We start from the raw sequence: 20,783 nt of genomic DNA on the forward strand, positions 1-20,783 counted from the left end.
TTATAGCTAGAGCTTTACATTTGTATGAATTCTGATAATATTATAAAAAAAACTTGAACCAAAATTGAAAGCAATTTGTTTTCCTTTAAAAGACTTCATATGTACATCACTTATACTTATATGTAAGAAAATTCCAGGGCTGGAAAGGTGGCTCAGGGATAGACCGCTTGCCTTGCATGCATGATGCTCTGGGTTTGATTACTCAGCATCACTTAAGCAGAAAAAGCCAGAAGTGGTGTTGTGGCTCAAGTGGTAGAGCACTAGCCTTGAGCTGAAGAGGTGACGGACAGTGCCCAGGCCCAGAGTTCAGGCCCCATACCACCACCACCACCACCACCACCACCACCACCACCACCACCACTAACAACAACAACAACAAAAAAGAAAATCCTGTTATCCGCATCATATAGGTGGAGAAACTAAGGTAAGAGGTTGTCCAAAGTCATGGAGCAGGTCACCAGTGAAGCTGAGATTTGAACTCAGGTTTGGCAAAGTTCAAAGCCTAGACTGCCTCACTTGGAGGGCAAGATGGTATGGTGAAGGCTGTAGGGTGGGTGGTTGCCAGGGCCTCTCAAGCCAGAAGGTAACTTAGTGCTTCTCATAGTCAAGAGGCAGGAGCAGGGAAGAAGTGGTGGCTGAACCCAAGTTTTCCCTGCAGCCCATAATCAACTAAAAGATTCACTTATTCCTTCTCCTGAAGTCCTGTGATGTGTACTAAGGGTACATATATTTATCTGTACCTTCTCAGTCTTCAAGCAGTTTGTGGTCTTGCCTATCTTTGAGAAGGTCTGCTCATAAGAGAACCAATTTGAAAGTCTTAGAATTACCAGTATCCACCACCTTCCTGCTTTCAGTCCAGGTGAGCAAGGTCATAATAAAATCTGGGCTACTTGTAGGTTAAATGAGATCACTTATATAGTTGGCACTTCATATTGGTAAGTACTAGTTTACTTCTAATTGTCAAACCTGATTCCCTCTTTTTGCTCAGCCCAGAGTCTTCTCTGTTAGTTTTTTTTTTTTTTTTTTTTTGGGGGGGGGGTTCGGTCGTGGGGCCTGAACTCTGGGCCTGGGCGCTGTCCTTCAGCTCTTCAGCTCAAGGCTAGTGCTCTACCCCTTGAGCCACAGAGCCACTTCCAGCTTTTTTTTTTTTTAATGTGGTGCTGAGGAATTGAACCCAGGGCCTCAGGCATGCAAGGCAAGTGCTCTACCACTGAGCCACCTTCCCAGCCCACTGTTAGTTTTTAATCCCTTCTCTACTACTGGGAGATGTGAGGAGGAAGGAGAAAAGAAGAGAAGGTGCTGTGGCTTTTCTCCTGGATTTCCTTTTTAGAAATGCTAGACAAGACCATGGCAATTATTGAGGCTCTCTGTCCTGCATTTACAGAAGTATTTTCTAGCTTAGAATATGGACCAGGAAGGTGGGTGAGATTCCTGAACCAAGAACATACACCCAAGACAAATGGTCAGTCATCTGTACTAGTTTATCAGATAACTGGGCAAAAAGAAATAATTTATCAACACTTTTGTCTTAATCCTCACATACAAAGATTTCACCTTATCTCATGTTTTCAGAAACATTCCATACATGTCAAATAGACTTTCTTGATTTTTAAAATAGAAAAAAATGATTGGCTGAGGAGTCTACTTGAGAGTAGAAATGCAGAGATGGAGGCAATTTGGAAGAAAATAGAACATGGAGTTTAAGACAGTTGTTAAATCTCTGTTATTGCCCCCAATCTTTCCCCAGAAGGCAGGGTGCTCACTGAGACTCTGTATGGTATTCAGTGCCTGTCCTGGGAAGGCCATTCACCCCAGGCCCAACCTACTGCACTGAAAATGACTGCTTTAAGGCTCTTTCTCAAAAGCACTTTCAGTCTTCTCTAGACAACACCAGATAAGCCCTGGCAACTCTATGAAATATATTAATGTTTATGTATTAAAATCTCTTTTAGTTACTTATTGAAGTAAAAATGCAAGTAACAACATATTACAATGCCACTGAATGCATGTTTCTTCTTGTTTGTAGTGCTATATACAAAAAAAATCTATACTAAAACTTTGTAATGTTCATATTAAAAAAGGTGGTTTTATGAATGCTACTGATAGCATTATATATTGGTGCATCTTTTAGAAGGTTATTTGTTAATAAAAGTGAGTGTTTTGGGCTAGGGTGTATAGCCTAGTGGTAGAGCCCTTACCTATATGAGGCTTGGTTCAATTCCCATTATCACAAAAAATTTAAGCATTCTGAAGAAGTTTATGCCTTCTGACCAATAATCCTACATAGAAAAAATGATCCTAAGGAAGTTATTCAACAAAAATAAAAGGGAGCCAGGCACCAGTGGCTCACACCTGTAATATTAGCTACTCAGGAGGCTGAGATCTGAGGATCACTGTTCAAAGCCAGCCTAGGCAGGAAAAGTCATGAAACTCATCTAAAAAAAAACCAAAAAAAACCCCAAAAAACCAAAAACACAATAAAACTGAAAGTGGTGCTGTGGCTCAAGTGGTAGAGCGCTAGCTTTGAGCTAAAGAGCTGAGGGACAGAGTTCAAGTCTCACGACTGACCAAAAAATAAAATAAAAATAAATAAAAAGGGACACACACACACACACACACACACACACACACACACACACACACACACACACACACACACACACACACACACACACACACACACACACACACACACACACACACACACACACACACACAATGTAATTACAGAACAATTTATTAAAACCCAAACAGGAAACAAATCTAAATATTCTGTGATATGCTTCCATTGTGCCCCACATATTTTTCTGTTAAACTGATCATCATATTCCCATTTTCATCTTCTCACTAAACAACAATATCTGTGGGGGAAGAGTTGTCTCTGTCTAGATCTGGAGTACAAAATAAATTGTAGGAATTAAGACCAAATATTGAAAGAAAAATAAAACTAAGAAAAAAGATCAAATATTGAAATATTTATAATGTCAAATTAAAAATAACGTAAAAAATATAGATACCTGGTCTTATTTTTTGCTTAAGAGTTCAAAGACCCAAAATACTCATATATAATATGTAGCATAACCTCATTCTTATAAAAATCTCAAACAAAGGCAATCAGTTTTAAATGGACAGGAATAAGGCCTCTAAGGAAATCCCTCTTTAGAACAGTGAATTTGCTGCTTCCTAACAGCAGGGGGTGCCAAAGGGATCACTATTGTTCCCAGGAGATGGCTCCTAGAGGGATTGAAGAGGCTTAGGTATAAAAAGAATATAGTTAGAGGAAGCCTGGGATAGGATCATCCTTACCCACAGGGATTCAGCAGCTGTGTGAACCCAAATGAACAAAAATTACATTTTTTTCTTCACTTCTAATGGTTAGTATTTTCTTGAATTACAGGTAACAACCTGAGAGTATTCGTAGTGCTGGTGGCTGTCATTCATTAACAAATATCCTAACAAACACATTATGGTTGACATGGGTTTCTTAAATAGCATTACTTTTTTCTTTTTTTCTTTCTTTTCTTTTCTTTCTTCTTTTTTTTGGGGGGGGTATTATTAAGGTGATTCACAGGTCACCATTTCCTAAGTCCAGTACTGAGAACATTTCTTTTTGGTCAATGTCACCCCTTCCTTTGCTTCTTAAATAGTACTTACACACATCACTACTCTCAAACAACAGACTTCAGAAGTTATGATTAGGTCTGTAGATGAGCTTGTTACTTAATCTAAAGATAAACATTTTATTTGATGACTTAAAATAATAGAATTTTTTCTTCTCCAGTGAATTTTATTTTATGCATTTTTCTATGAAAGGCTTTCCTAGACTTTTCCAGACTGCAAAGGCACAGAAAAGGTTAATAACATCTGCTCTGTCCAAAGGAAGGCAACTAAGGAAAAACCAAACTACATCTGAGCAAAGTTGGAAAGGAAGGTATCCAACTCACAAGAGAAGTGGCTGCAATGCACAGTTTCATTTAGTATGGATTCCTTAAAGAGGACAAGGCAAATGGAAAAGATTTATATTTGCAGGCTCCAAGTGAACTAATGCTTCCAAGGCCAATGTGTAGACATGTTCAAAGCTCTATCTTACCCAATTTGCTAATGCAAAGCAGGCTGTATGCAATATAGGTGAGGAGACATGAAGTAATAATGTAAATGCTGTCCTCAACATCTTTCTGAAAATAATCATTGTAGGACTCTGTAGATAATAAACACCATTCATTTGATGCAAAACTAAGATCAGATCTGCAAAGCTCAAAGGCAGGGATCAGATGCTGAGATAAGTCAGTACTCACATTCGAACAAAGAGTGATTCTTTGGATGTCAGACCAGGAGATGAATACTTTTCAACCAGGGCAAGAGTACTGAAGCCAAACTTATGAATGGGCTCATTGGAATCCAGCGGGGGGAAATCCGTGTCTACCTCCCCATCGTCCTCAGCAATATGCAGGCAGTAGGCACTGACATTGTCACTGAAAAAAAACCAAGAAGGTAGGTGAATATCAAGATAGGCAGAACATGAGGGGACCAATGGGTACAGTGTACAGCAAGCAACTGATAACACTTGCAAGTTTTTAACTCCAGGTCTATGTTGCAGTTAGAAGCATCAAACCCGGGGCTGGGAAGGTGGCTCAGTGGTAGAGCGCTTGCCTTGCATGCATGAGGCCCTGGGTTCAATTCCTCAGCATCACATAAGCAAAAAGAAAAAAGCCGGAAGTGGCACTGTGGCTCAAGTGGTAGAGCGCTAGGCTTGAGCTGAAGAGCTGAGGGACAGTACCCAGGAGCAGAGTTCAGGGCGGAACACTCCCCTCCCCAAAAAAGAAAAAAGAATCCTCAAATCCTACTTCATCTGATTGGGAGAAAATGTGGCAATGCAAAAGGGAAAAACAATGGGAAAGGAGAGGAGCCATACTATTTTTAATCTTTCAACTTTATTGAGTGCCTGTTGTAAGTAAAACATACAATTCAATCCCTGAGACCAAGGTGAGATTTAGTATAAGCCCTAAAGAAAGTTTATGGGTTAGTAAGGAAAAAAGTAAGTACCACTCTAACTGTAACTAGATACAAACACAAATAGAGGGTAGGATTAAGACAACCTATTTTGTACGTCAGGGGAAGTAAAGGTAACCAGGACCATCCACACAGTTTTCCTTTCCTTAATTAGTAATTAACTCACTCACAAGACCTGACTCCAAACATTATGGGACCTGGAGCAGAGTAAAAGCAAATGGCCTGTTTTATCCTAATGCAGAGACCTTCTCGACCACTTCTGGGCATTTCCCATGCCTCTAGAAATCAGTCAGAACTTCTAAATCCCAACCTTGTCCAGGTTAGAACCAACACACAGCCTCCTCTCCATCTTAGGGAGAAGTAAACTTTCAATTTGTTAAAAAAAAGAATGGGAGCTGGGTGCTGGTGGCTCACGCCTGTAATCCTAGATACTCAGGAGGCTGAGATCTGAGGATTGCACTTGGAAACCAACTGGGGCAGGAAAATCTGTGAGATTTTTTTTTTTTTGGTTGGTTGTGGGGCTTGAACTGGAGGCCTGGGTGGTGTCCCTGAGCTCAAAGCTCAAAGCTAGCACTCTACCACTTTGAGTCACAGTACCACTTCTAGTTTCCTAGTGGTAAACTGGGGATCAGAGTCTCATGGACTTTCCTGCTTAGACTGGCTTTGAACTGTGATCCTCAGATCTCAACCTCAAGTAGCTAGGTAGTAGTGAGCCACCAGCACCTAGTGTCCATGAGACTATCTCCAACAAACTACCTCAATGTCGAAATTGCATTGTGGCTCAAGTGGTCGAGTGCTGCCTTGAGCAAAAGTAGCTCAGGGACAGAGTCCAGGCCCTTCTGAGTTCAAGCTCCAGAACTGGTGCAAAAAAAAGAAAAAGAAAAAAGAAAACAATAGAAAAGAAAAGAAAGAAAGAAAGAAAAGAAAAAAAGATTGGGAAACTATACTAACAGAGACAATTCAAAATTGGATTGAGGTAAAAACATTGAAATACCATGCTTCAAAGATGATGTGAGAAACTGAAAATCCACTAGCATTCAGAAGCATGCTGATTTTCAGATGCATAATCTAATAGTTCACAAGGCAATAGAATTCTAAATTCTGTAGTTTAAATTTGGAGTTTTAATTATATGATTGATGCTTACATTAATTAATTGTAAAGTGTATGCTAATTGTTTAATTGGTTGCTTGATCTATATAGATCATTTTTTGAATTAAATGAGTTGATTTACAAAGTTTATTGATTGGATGTGACAATGAATTATTTCACTGACTACCTGATTTGCAATTTTCCCAATTAATTCACAAATCTTTAGTTGCAACTCTGCTTATTGAGAGAGAGCCTTCTTCAGGTGATCTATACTCAGTAATTCTGTCATGACTAAGAGATATTTATTATATAAAACAGGTAATCGGGACATATTAAAATTGGAAACTGTAAATTTCCTAAATAGATGGATAATAAGAAAGTAATCTGGCTCTGTTTGTCACTATAAATTTCATGTCTGCAGTGTTGTTAAGAAATTTAAAGTTCATCTCTGAATGGTATGAGAAACTTTTGGATCTTAGCATCAGGGTACCAACTTAGCCACAAAGCAAATGCAGAAGCAGAAACAGCATTTTAAATGAGGAAAATGTCATGAACTTTGCAGTCAGAACAACACACTTCTCAGGTCCACAGCTCATGGACCATGTGCTTTCAGAAAAAAAGCTTTCTTGAGTTTGTTTACACATCTGTCAAGAGGGTAGAATCACCTAATTCAGGCATTGTAAAGATTAGATGAAATAATGTATGTGATAACTAGCACATACAGAAATATAAAAATAAATGACAAGGTAACTACAATAACAAAGCCAGATGGAACCTCACTGTCACTAATAGGTTAGTATTTAAATTCTGGACCCATTATGGAGCAATACAGCAACAATGAACCTACCCAGCTTGTTCCACGTACACATATCTGTACCTCAAGTTTACATGTCCACTGTGTTCTAGCTTTAGGGCTGCTGAGTCAAGGGTTTTATGAACAGGCAGACATTGATGGGACAAGCAATAGACAGCACAGATTATTTATTGCCATGTAAATCAACCTGAGAAATGTCTGTGATTCTCCAGCACCACAGAGGTTCAAGGGCAAATAATAAGCCTATTGATCAAAGCAGAAAGCCAAACATTGATATCAGAAGAATTCTGCTTTGATTGTCATGGGATGCCCCCAAGTTCCCTGAAAACAAATTCAACAAATGTCACAGGCTCAGATCTGAGAGTGGACCAATGGGTTTACTGCCAAATGTTATTATTCTTTCCGGTTCTTAAATACAAAGTGTGAAACCATTTATTCAAAGAACATCTGCAAAGTGTTTACCCTGTGCTGCAGTCTGTCTTGAGCACTGGGAACACAGGGAGGAAAAGAGTGATTCCTGCTGTATGACACAAGACTAATGGAAGTCCTTTCTGGGTCATCAGTAAAGTTTAGCAGCAAACAGTGCTCCAAACCCTTAATTGAATATCCGAGGAGTTAATGACTAACATTCCATATCCTATACATTGGTTCCTTTGTGACTTCATATATGCATCATTAGTAAAAGAAGCCACCATAGTATTTCAACTTGTAAAACTGCTCAGGACTCTAGATTAGTACTTATTTGACACCAGAGTGTCATTAGCTATATTTATTAAGTACTATGAGCCAGATACTGTGCAAAGAGGAATAGATGTGTAAGTTCACTGAATCATCACACCAACTATATCAGTTATTACTCTTATTTTATAAATTAAGAAACTGAGGCTCAATAGGGATAATTGGCTTGGCCAACATTAGATGGCATGCACATGACAGAGTTGAGCATCAAAGCAGGCAGTCAAGACCCTCACTCTTGGTTCTCACCCATCTGCAGAAGCTATGCTATGTTAATATGTCCCAAGGTGCCTGGGAACCCATAGTTCACAAGATATGCTAGAATTAACATTTGATGAGACAAAGAAAGCTATAGCATAGTATAGACTTAAAAATTAGGGTCTTAGCCAGGTGCTGGTTGTTCATGCCTGTAATTCTAGCTATTCAGGAGGCTGAGATCTGAAGGACTGTGGGTCAAAGCCAGTCAGGGCAGGAAAGTCTTTGAGACCTTCATTAAGCACCAAAAAAGTTGGAAATGGAGCCATGCCTCAATTGGTAGAGTGCTAGCCTTGAGCAAAAAAGATCAGGCACAGCACCCAGGTCCTGAATTTAAGCCCCAGGACTAGTACACACACACCCCCTGCACCACCACCCCCCTGCCAAATTAGGGTCTTATATTTATTTCAACCTCCTCACTTTTACAGAAAAGAAGAATAATGAATTCATAATTACCCAAATAAATGGACAAAGCCAGTACAGAGAGTTCAGGTCTCCTTTCTTTGGTTCCTTGAGTCTTTGATAAAATCAGATATTGATGATAGTTTTAAATAGAGGGGAAAAAAGGGGAGCTCCAGTCCTATATCAAGAATTCTTCAAATACCAACACCTGAAACTTAACAATACAGGAAAGCAGAGGCATGCCCCATCTATGACACCTTGGTGGCAAGAACAGGGTTTTGTGTTGCAATATCAGGTTTTAATGTTAACTCAACCACTAATGAGCTGTGACCAACCTGAGTTCCATTTTCTTATCTGAAGCCACAAAAAACAAATAAACAACAACAACAACAAAACACGCTTTCCTTGATTTCCCTAGAAGAATCAATAGGATCTCTTACAAAGTCCAAGTGAGAGTCTCCTCTCCAGTTTTACAGAACTTGGTCAATGTTTTTGCACATCAATTGTCACAATGCCTTTTTCCTATATACGCATCTAGATTCTCCTAAAGAGTAAGAATTCTCCTATTATCTCTTCATGCTTGCTGAAGAGTAAAATGGCTGGCACTTGAAGGTACTTAACAAATATTTGCTAAATGAATAAGTATATGAATATGTAAACTGGGTTACTATGGAAAACCATGAAGGCTATTATTAATGAGGTATATATTAAGGAAATGAGAGGAAGTAGCAAGCATTCTTTTTTCTTGCTTATCACTGTGATTATCTGTTAACCCAATGAGACTTTCTAGTCTCTGCAATGCACTATGGAGAGCTCAAGGCAAGGGAAGAAGGCAGCACCAGAAGAGGTGAAGAGGGAAGGGATATTATACAGCCCAGCAAGATAAGAGTACTGGCATCCTACTTTTTAATGGAGGAAAACTAGTAAGAAATGATTATAACTATGTAATAAATTTTCAGTAGTGTACATATAAAGATTATAAATAAATGTACCAAAGGTTTGCAAAGAGTATATATTTAATTCACATGTATATTTTTCTTTCTAATTTTCTACATTTTCCCAATGTATTAAGAGGTTACTTAACTTTCCTTTTCCTTTTCTTATGAAGTATTTATTTGTGATAAGAAAAATACAAGTTCATTGTACATGGTGTAGAATTATGGAGTGGTACAAGGACAGGAGGAAATCTCAGCCCACTCCATGGAGAGACCAAGAGACTTGAACTTTGCCTTTCCTACATCCTCATTCCTAATCACGGTCTCTGCCAAGTTCTGCAGTTACGGAAGGAACAACTGTATGTATTGCCTAAGGGCATCAGAAGGATTAATGACCTTACTGGTTGCAAGAAAATGGATTTCCATTTTGCCACCATTTCTTCTCCAATTCTTAAACCTTCTCCTTATACTGAAGCATGTCCTACCATGGGGCAGAAAAACCTAAAACTCCTGCTTTTAACTTACTACAGAGAGAATGATCAGATTAATAACAAGACCAGAAGGCAGTTTCTTCTATGGACCCAGTGCCCACAAAAGGACTGACGTATGGACATAGAATGTAAGATGAAGCATGCGGCCCACATGGCCTTATGGGGGACAGGGGCAGCCAGACGGATGCAGCCTCTAATAACTAAATTTCCCATACTTGTTTCATCAAATAAAATTAAGTTGTTTCATTAGAAAAAATGTCTTTTATTGAATTGCTGACCAAATTCATTTTATGTTTAAAGACTGGGTGGTTTTATGAAGTGACAGAAACACATATGCAGCCTATATAGAGACGGTCCTTAATGTACATATGGAAATTTGAGCACATTCCAGGAAGCATCTCAGATTTTACCAAATATAATGTGGCATGTTCAATTTACACACTCATAAAATTTCACTCATGTTCGGAAGATGCAAAATATACTTAAGCAGTCACTCGTGTATTGTTTCATTGTTGGTTATAATGACAACTAAAGAACATGAGGTCATAATGTCCAGACTCATTTACTTGGACTTTGGTGTATCTTGTGATAACAGTGATATTAAAAGTGTGTTGGGCCAGGCGCTGGTGGCTCACGCCTGTAATCCTAGCTACTCAGGAGGCTGAGATCTGAGGATCCCGGTTCAAAGCCAGCCCAGGCAAGAAAGTCTGTGAAACTCTTATCTCCAATAAACCACTAGGAAACTGGAAGTGGTGCTGTGGCTCAAGCAGTAGAGCGCTTGCCTTGAGATGAAGAGCGCAGGGACAGCGCCCGAGCCCATTGTTCAAGCCCCACAACTGACACAAAAAAAAAAAAAAAAAAAAGTGTGTTGTTCTGGGGACCAGAGGCTCACACCTGTAATCCTAGCTACTCAGATGGCTGAGATCTGAGGATCATGGTTCCAAGTCAACCCAGGCAGGAAAGTCCTAAAGGCTGGAAGTGGAGTTGGGGCTCAAGTCGTAGAGAACCAGCCTTGAGCAAAAAAAGTGAATAAGATAGTACCGAGGCCCTGAGTTCAAGCTCTAGTATCAGCACACAAACACACATACACACAGTGTGAGTTGTTAGTAAGAAGGGTGTGGAGAGGGTTGTAACTCGGAGGTTCATCTTGCCCAAGTCACACAAAACAATTTTAAAACTGTCAAGAATTCCTTTTCTTCAAAACCCCCATAAAATGGAAAATAAAATTGGATAAACAGCACGATAAAATTTATCAAGCTATAGCAACCTCATACCAAAACAGTTAAAACTAAATTTTCTGGTAAAGAAGTTTTAGGGAGAAAATGTTCACTAATGGCCGGACACTGGTGGCTCATACCTACAATCCTAGCTACTCAGGAGGCTGAGATCTGAGGATCGTGGTTCACAACCAGCCTGGACAGGAAAGTCCCTGAGACTCTTGTCTTCAATTAAGCACCTAAAAACCAGAAGTGGTGCTGTGGCTCAAGTGGTAGAGCACCAGCCTTAAACTGAAGAGCTGAAGGACAGTGCTCAGGCCCAGAGTTCAAGCCCCACAACCAACGAAAGAAAGAAAGAAAGAAAGAAAGAAAGAAAGAAAGAAAGAAAGAAAGAAAGAAAGAAAGAAAGAAAGAAAGAAAGAAAGAAAGAAAGAAAGAAAGAAAGAAAGAAAGAAAGAAAGAAAGAAAGAAAGAAAGAAAGAAAGGAAAGAGTTCACTAATTTTTAGTGGAAACAAAACAAAACTTTTATACTGCTCTGAACTACTTTTTAAACAGATAGTTTATTGTAATGTCTTCATATTCATATTCTTAGTACTGGCATTGCAATTCAGAGCTTCCTACTTGCTAGGAATCACTGTTTCAATTGAGGCCCCCCACTTTATTATTATTATTATTATTATTATTATTATTATTATTATTATTATTATTATTATTATTATTATTAATGTCTTAGAGAGTGTTTCATGGTTTTTCCTCAGGGCCAAACTTGAACTATAATCTTCCTACCTATACCTACTACTGCAGGTGCAAGGATTACAGACATGCACTACCACACCTGGCTCATTTTCTTTAGATGGAGTTATCATCAACTTTTTCCCCCAGGTTGACCATGAACTATGATGTTCTCTATCTCCCTCTTCCAGATTCCAGATTTGCATGACCATGTCCAGCCAATACTGTATACTTTTATCTCCATTGTGTTCATGTATAAAGCTCTGATTGTTTTGTACATGTCGGACATATTTGTAATAAGTTTTAATATTCTTTTATGGCAATCCCATCATTTCTGGAAGTCATGACATTCCTTAAATTCACTTAGCAGAATTATGAATTTCAAAAACTCATATTATAAATTGCCTCCCCCCATAAACATACATTCTCAATCCTACTACCTGAGGGAGCTTTCAGAAATAAATATGATTCTGTCACCATGCTTAAATCCTTTCACGATTTTTATATTTAACTTAAAAAGCCCACTGAAGGTTACTTAGCTTACATAGCACCTTCCACTGTATTTTGCCTTGCCTTCCCTTCAGCCTCCCACCATTCTAGAACATACACATTAGGCTCCAGCCATCCCTACTGCTTAAATTCCCTCATCAGGTCATATGCTAGTTCCCATCACTGTGTAGCCCATCAGCTTGGAGCCTCTGTTTCTAGGGGCCCCTGCCATTGAGATATAGCAAGTACTATTTCTACTCTATCAGGTTTCCCTGCTTTCCTCCCACTCCCACTCAATTGTCGCAGAACCTTCTTTGTGCCCCTATAAGCATTTCATATATCCATTTTCAAGAAGTTTCAATGACACTGTAGCCAAGGAAGGGTAATTAGGTGTCTGTTTCAACCCTTAGCCTGGACCCTAAGGCCAGAAATGTCTTAGGACTCTGTATCCCTGAGCCTAGAATAGTGTAGGAGATGGTGTGGACAACATGCTTTGTGGAATGGAGGGAGGAAGGAGAAGAGGAAGGGAGGAAGGAATAGAAAATTTGAAGGAATGAGGAAAAATTAGGGCAGAAATGTCCTAAATGACCACAGTGTCAATGTCGCTTTTCATGACAAGATCCTCATTTCTCGGTAAAGAATAGTTGTTAAGAGCAAGAGTTTGAAATTTGGTATTGATATTCCCCCAGCACTGTTCTTTCTGTTGAGGATCATTTTTGCTATTTGGGGTCTTTTATTGTTCCATGTGAATTTTTGGATAGCCTCTTCTATTTCCTTAAAGAATGAGGTTGGAATATTGCTAGGTATCGCATTGAATTTGTAGATAGCCTTGGGAAGTATTGCCATTTTCACCACGTTGATCCTTACAATCTAGGAGCATGGGAGATTTTGCCACTTTCTAAGATCTGTTTTGATTTCCTTTTTCAGGTTTTTAAAGTTTTCATCATAGAGGTCCTTCACTTCTTTGGTTAAGTTAATTCCTAGGTATTTTATTTTTTGTGGGGCTATTATGAATGGAGTTGCTTCAAAACTGCTTGGTACTGGCACAAGAACAGACCTCAGGACCAATGGAATAGAATTGACAATCCAGAAATGAACCTACAGACCTATAGCCATCTAATCTTCGATAAGGGAGCTAAAAAAAATAGAATGGAAGAAAGACAGCCTCTTCAGTAAATGGTGCTGGCAAAATTGGTTAATCACTTGTAGAAAACTAAAGCTAGTTCCTTATATATCACCCTGCACCAGAATCAACTCCAAATGGATCAAAGACCTCAGAGTCACAGCAGACACTCTGAAAACATTACAGGATGGAATAGGAAAACCCTAGGTCTCCTTGGAACAGGCCAAAAATTTTCTTAATAGAGACTCAGAAACACAACAAATCAAAGAAAGGTTGGACCAATGGGACTGCATGAAATTGCAGAGCTTCTGCATGGCAAAGGACATAGCTAGCAAGATCAATAGAAAGCCCCCAGATTGGGAGAAGATCTTCACTAGCCATACAATGGACAAGGGTCTCATATCTACAATATACCTGGAACTCAAAAAATTAAATCCCCCAACAACAAATCCTCAAAGAAACAACTGCCCAATAAATAAGTGGGCTAAAGACTTAAAGAGAAACTTCTCTGAAGAGGAAAAAAGGATGGCCAATAGACACATGAAGAAATGTTCAATCTCTTTAGCCATAAAAGAAAAGCAAATCAAAACAACATTGAGATACCACCTCACCCCAGTTAGAATGGCTATCAAGAACTCTAATAACAACAGATGCTGGAGGGGATGCGGCCAGAAGGGAACCCTACTACATTGTTGGTGGGAGTGTAAACTTGTTCAACCACTTAGGAGAGAATCCAGAAACACATAAAAAAAATCATACACTATGACCAGGTAGGCTTCATCCCAGAGACTCAGGGATGGTTTAACATACATAAGTCAATAAATGTAATACAACACATCAACAGAGCCAAGGTCAAGAATCACATGATTATCGCCACAGATGCAGAAAAGGCCTTTGATAAAATTCAACATTCATTCATGCTAAAAGCTCTGGAGAAAATAGGAATAGAAGGAACATTTCTAAAAACAATAAAAGCCATTTGTGACAGACCAATAGCCAATATTATACTTAATGGGGAAAAGCTACAACCAATTCTCCTAAAATCAGGAACAAGGCAAGGATGCCCACTGTCTCCACTCCTCTTCAATATAGTCCTGGAACCCTTAGCCAGGGCAGTAAGGCAAGAAAAAGACATTAAAGGGATCCGCATAGGGAAAGAAGAAGTTAAACTATCCCTTTTTGCAGACGACATGATACTATACCTTCACGATCCCAAAAACTCCATCCCCAAACTCTTAGAAATCATAAATCATTTCGGCAAAGTAGCAGGATACAAAATAAACCCACAAAAATCAGTTGCCTTCCTATACACTGACAATGTACAAGAAGAGAGGGAAATAAAGGGAGCAACCCCATTCACAATAACCTCCCCAAAAATAAAATATTTAGGAATTAACCTAACCAAAGATGTAAAAGAACTATTTAATGAAAACTATAAAAAGTTAAAGAAAGAAATTGCAGAAGACACTAGGAAATGGAAAGACCTCCCATGCTCTTGGATAGGCCAACTTAATATAGTAAAGATGGTAATACTTCCAAAATTAATATACAAATTCAATGCAATTCCTATTAAAATCCCAATGACGTACATCACTGAAATACAGAAAACAGTCCAAAAATTTATATGGAACAACAAGACCTAGAATAGCCAAAACAATTCTAGGGGATGAAGACAATATGGGAGGACTATCCATGCCGAACTTCAAACTCTACTACAGAGCTATAATAACAAAGACAGCATGGTACTGGCACAAAAACAGACCCGAAGACCAATGGAACAGAATAGAAGATCCAGAAATAAATCCACAGGCCTACAGCCAGCTGATATTCGACAAAGGAGCCAAAGACATACAATGGAAGAAACACAGCCTCTTCAACCACTGGTGCTGGGAAAACTGGGCGGCCACATGCAGAAAACTAAAAGTGGACCCCAGCCTATTACCATGCACCAACATCAACTCAAAATGGATTAAAGACCTTAACATTAAACCTGAATCTCTGAAACTACTGCAGGACAGAGTAGGAGAGACACTTGAACTAACAGGCACAGGAAGGAACTTCCTGAACAGAGTCCCAGGATCACAACAAATTGGAGAGAGACTCGACAAATGGGACTACCTTAAAATAAAAAGCTTCTGCAAAGCTAAATCTATTGCAACCAAGCTAGAAAGACAACCAACTAATTGGGAAAAAATATTTACCAGCAATATATCAGACAAGGGGTTAACATCCTGTATATACAGGGAACTCAAGAAACTAATCCCTCCCAAACCTAACAAACCAATTACTAAATGGGCAAGGGAACTAAAGAGGGACTTCTCAAATGAAGAAATAAAAATGGCAAAGAAACACATGAGGAAATGTTCATCATCCCTGGTGGTGAAGGAAATGCAAATAAAGACAACCCTGAGATACCACCTTACCCCAGTCAGAATGTCCAACATCCACAAATCAGCCAACGACAAATGCTGGAGGGGATGTGGAGAAAGAGGAACCCTATTACACTGCTGGTGGGAATGTACACTTATACAACCACTTTGGAAAGCAGTCTGGAGGGTCCTTAGAAAGCTAAAGATTGACCTCCCTTATGACCCAGTCATACCACTTCTAGGCATCTACCCTGAACAACAGGAACCAATATACAAGGACACATGCACCTCCATGTTTATTGCAGCACTGTTCACAATAGCTAGGATATGGAAACAACCCAGTTGCCCCACCACAGATGAATGGATCCAAAAATTGTGCTGTCGATACACAATGGAATATTATGCAGCCATTAGAAATGATAAAATAATGGCATTTGTAGGGAAATGGATGGAGCTAGAAGGAATCATGTTGAGTGAGGTACGCCAAGAGCAAAGAGACAAAGGGTACATGGTCTCCCTGATAAGTGGATGCTAAATCCAAAATGTTAGGTGATACAACAAAACTAACAGGACTTAAGAAACAAAGAACACCCACTCATCTGGTCGAACCACTACTAAATATCCCCATGCTGCTGATCACATGGTGTATAACATGTGTACACCGTTATATGTTATAGACTGTGATAGACAATTTGCTCCAGGAAAGTTAGGATGAACTTGTGACTTTAAATGAGCATCATTAGGGGGCTGGGAAGGTGGCTCAGTGGTAAAGTGCTTGCCTTGCATGCATGAGGCCCTGGGTTCGATTCCTCAGCACCACATAAACAAAAAAAGAAAAAAGCCGGAAGTGGCACTGTGGCTCAAGTGGTAGAGCACTTAGCCTTGAGCTGAAGAGCTAAGGGACAGCGCCCAGGCCCAGAGTTCAGGCCCCATTACCGGACCCAAAAAAAACAAAAAACAAAAAACAAAACCATAAATGAGCATCATTATTCCACAATACTGTGAAATTCAGGAAATTATGTAATCACTTAATCACAATCAAAATAAAAAAAAAAAAGAACCTCGGGGTAGGTAGGGAGGGAAAGGATGGTAGGAGGAAAACAATGGAGAGGGTAACAATGCTCAATAGGAAGTGTACTCATTACCTTACTCATGTAACTGTAACCCTCTGTATAGTATCTTTACAATAAAAAAAAAAAGAATGAGAAAACAAACAAACAAACAAAAAGAACTCTAATAACAACAGATGCTGGAGGGGATGTGGCCAGAAGGGAACCCTACTACATTGTTGGTGGGAGTGTAAACTTGTTCAACCACTTAGGAAAGTAGTATGGAGGTCCCTCAAAAGACTCCACATAGAGCTCCCCTATGACCCAGCAATCCCACTTTTGGGCATTTACCCAAATGATCATAAACAAGACCATAGTAAAGATACCCGCACAACCATGTTTAGTGCAGCATTATTTACCATAGCTAAGATATGGAACCAACCCAGATGCCCCTCAGTAGATGAATGGGTCAAGAAAATGTGGTATATATACACAATGCAATTCTATGCCTCCATCAGAAAGAATGACATTGCCCCATTTGTTAGGAAATGGAAAGACTTGGAAAAAATCATATTAAGTGAAGTAAGCCAGGCCCAAAGAAACATAGGTCCCATGGTTTCCCTTATTTGCAATAACTAGTGTATGTCTGAGACAAGCAGAAAAGGTCAGATAAGTTGATGTTAGGTGAAATGAACCCTAGGATATATATTCAAATGTTTTTCTTTCTTGTGATTGTTTCTAACATATTTATAAGATGATTTCTTTGTTGCTTTGTATGTCCCTCCCCCACAGTATAACCCCTGCTTTCATTGTGTTTGATGTTGGTATAATTGTGGAGGCAAAGGGAAAAAACAAATCGTTTAAATAGGGATACAGGTGGACCCACTGCAACAATGAGATGTACAAGTCATTATGTCGAAAAACAAACTTTACAACTTTGGCCGGGGGGTGAGGGTGGGGAGCATGAGAGATGGGAAGATGGGAAGGGATGGGAAGGGGAAACAAAGGAGGAAACAACAATGCTTGATAAGAAATGTACTCATTACCTTGCCCATTAATTGTAACCCCTCTGTATGATATTTTCACAATAATAATAATAATAATAATAATAAAAATAAAAGAGCAAGAGAAACAGAGACAGACCTAGGTTAAATTCTGAGCTTGAACATTTTTTTCCCAAATAAAAAAATTCAAATTTGCAAGATCTTCGTTTATTTTCTTGATTTTCTTTCTTTCCTATGTCATTTGCTAAGACAGTATATAATCTCTCCTACAAAAATGTCATCTATGACTTAGAAAGCTGTTAAAAGGAATAAGATAATACAATTAATATTCTTAGCATATCTGTGAGACACAATAGGCACTCGAATGCATTTTTTTTGGTGCTGTTCCTAGGGCCTGAACTCAGAGCCTGGGTGCTGTCCCTGAGCATTTTTGCTCAAGGATTGCTCTTTGTCACTTGAGCCACAGCTCCACTTTGGATTTTTGGTGGTTAACTGGAGATAAGGGTCCCATCAGGGTTTCCTGACAAGGCTGGCTTGGAACCATGATCCTAGTACTCAGCTTTCTGAGTAGCTAGGCTTCCAATATGAGCCACCAGCATACAACTCCTACTGCCTTATCTCTCAACCCATCACTTAGCAGTGGTGACTCTGGCAGTTGTAAACTGGGTTTTCTTTCTACGAAAAATGAATACATGAGCAGGCTGAGAATGTCTAGCTTGGAGGATTTTACTGGTACAGATCTGTGCATGGTCTAAAATCTGCCTCAGCAGGCAGTTGGAAAAAAGCCTCCCTGGCAGGGCAGAGGTGGCTCATCTCAGACCAGGTCTCTGAATGTTCCCATGCTCTTTCATCCATTCCACAGATTATTTACTACCCTGTGTTAGGGACTGGAGAATACAAGTCATAAAACTGACATGGTCCAGACACAAACTCACATCTATGCTACTACTCCTAAGCCTTCTCTTAGATGTCTCTTGAGTAATCTCAGCCTTCATTACATCCAAAATCAAACTCTTCATTCACCCTACTCTGAGCCTATTTATTTTCTAGCACACCATATCCACACAGCTCTTCAGTGTTCAGTTTTAGGCTCTTCTTTCTTTTTAGTCATCCATGCTGTAGGCTTCAATGTATATGGCCCCCCAAATTCACCTTACCAGCTGATCTCTTATCTCTCCTCTGAACTCCAAGCAAATGAGTAAGTATTCAAAAATTCCCTTTAGATATAGCAAAATCATCTCAGATTAACAGCAGAAAACTGAACCCATTCTGGCCTTACAACTCTTCTTCACACTCCAAAAGCCAATAAAAGATTATTTTTCGGAGGCTCCTTATTTCAGTGAAAGGTACAACAAAGCATAAAGACATGCAAGTCCAAACCACAGGGAGACATCTTGGAGCCACTCTTCTCCCATACTTGCCATACCTAATGCATTCTTTTCCTGCGAGTTTTACCTCTCAAACATTTCCAGAATCTGCCCACTTCTCCCAGTCCCCATGGTCACCCCTTAACACTTCTCAGTCTTGTGCCACTCTGTTTTCTCTACTCTTCTATGTGTTCCAGTCCCACTGGCATTCCTTCCTGCAAGGCCACAATAAGCTTCCTTCTGTCATGCTGTTATAGTTGCCAGGATACTCCACTCAAATGCTTCTGGTCACTTTCTTAAGAAATATCCCACTGGCTTCAGACTGGGCTCTCCTAATGGTGTTCCTTAACTTCAGAGTACTTAACACTCTGTGTGTGTGTGTGTGTGTGTGTGTGTGTGTGTGTGTGTGTGTGCGTGCGTGTGCGTGTGTGTGTGTGTGTGCGTCCTGGGGTTTAAATTTGGCCTGGGCACTGTCCAGTATCCCTGAGTTTGTTTGCTCAAGGCTACCGCTCTACCACCAGTTGAACCACAGCTCCACTTCCAGCTTTTTTTTTTTTTTTTTTTTGCTGGAAGTAGAAGCTTAATGGACTTTCTTGCCCAGGCTGGCTTTGAACCAGGATCCTGAGATTTTAGCCTACTGAACAGCTAGGATTACAGGTGTGAGCCACTACTACCTGACAATTTAACACCATTTTAAAGCAAAAATTATGTAAGTTAATTATTTTAATTAATTTTAGTTATTTTTCCACTTCCCACACTAGAGTCTGGAATTCCACTAAGCACTGTACACCCAGCAAAATGCCTGGGATATAAAAAAATACTCAATAAATATTTGTAGGATGCATGAATGAATACAGATGATAAGTGAAATGAGCCAGTTACAAAGCTCTATTACACTTGATAATTTCTCCTTCCCCAATATACTGTAAATATTTTGAGTGAAGCAACAGCTTTCCTCTCCTCCATTTTAACCTCAATAACTAGAACCCTGGGTTTCTAAAAGTATTTGCTAGAGGAGTGGAGGAATGTGAAACTGTAGAGACAATAAAAACATCAGTGGTGGCCAGAGGTGAGAGAGAGGAACACTAGCCAGAGCTCAGAGCTTTGGAGAGCAGGAAATGGAGGAGAAAAGCAGAAAGGCATTTCTAATTAAACAGCTAAAGTAGAGAGTCTTGTTGCCAGCTAAAGAAGATAAAGGCTCAGGATACACCAAGTGAAGCTGGGGATTGTCAGAGGGGAGGGACCATTTAGGCTGCATTATTTAGTCAAGTTCTTAAGAATGACTCCAAGGACCATAAAATAGAATGAAGCAGTGAGCTAGGAAGGGGAGAAGACTAGATACAGGTGTCTATGCAGGCAGTGCAATAGGGAACTATAAGGAACACAGGACAGAATCATGTTAGCAAAGGTGTCTAGAAACATACTATATTCCTATATGCTGTCATGACATAAGCGCATGGAGCACTGGAGTATCATAGCACAATAGAATCTTGGGATATTAAGAAAGGGATAAATTATGCTACTATTGCTGAATTACCACTAGTATTGATGGTAGTAGTAGCTGGCTAGAGTTACAGTCTTCAATAGTAGTAGAAATGAACGTTTTTAACGGGTTGGTTTTTGAAACAGAATCTTGATATGTAATTCAGGTGGGTCTGGATGGAACTTGATATGTAGCCCAGGCTAGACTTAATATGTAG

General features: G+C 39.5%; 1 protein-coding gene across 8 annotated transcripts in view; it reads right to left on the reverse strand.

Annotated features, from left to right (window-relative positions):
* Nucleotides 1–20,783, reverse strand: part of Mapkap1 (MAPK associated protein 1) — a 242,154-nt gene that overhangs the window by 107,238 nt on the left and 114,133 nt on the right. For all 8 annotated transcript variants that reach the window (XM_070013663.1, XM_070013646.1, XM_070013636.1 and 5 more), the window contains one exon: nt 4,296–4,472. In XM_070013663.1, the coding sequence (XP_069869764.1) occupies nt 4,296–4,472 (177 nt within the window). The remainder of the gene's footprint in view (nt 1–4,295; nt 4,473–20,783) is intronic.

Source organism: Dipodomys merriami, unplaced genomic scaffold (genome assembly GCF_024711535.1).
Source record: "Dipodomys merriami isolate MVZ:Mamm:240054 unplaced genomic scaffold, mDipMer1.0.p SCAF_11, whole genome shotgun sequence".
NCBI classification, from domain to species: Eukaryota; Metazoa; Chordata; class Mammalia; order Rodentia; family Heteromyidae; genus Dipodomys; species Dipodomys merriami.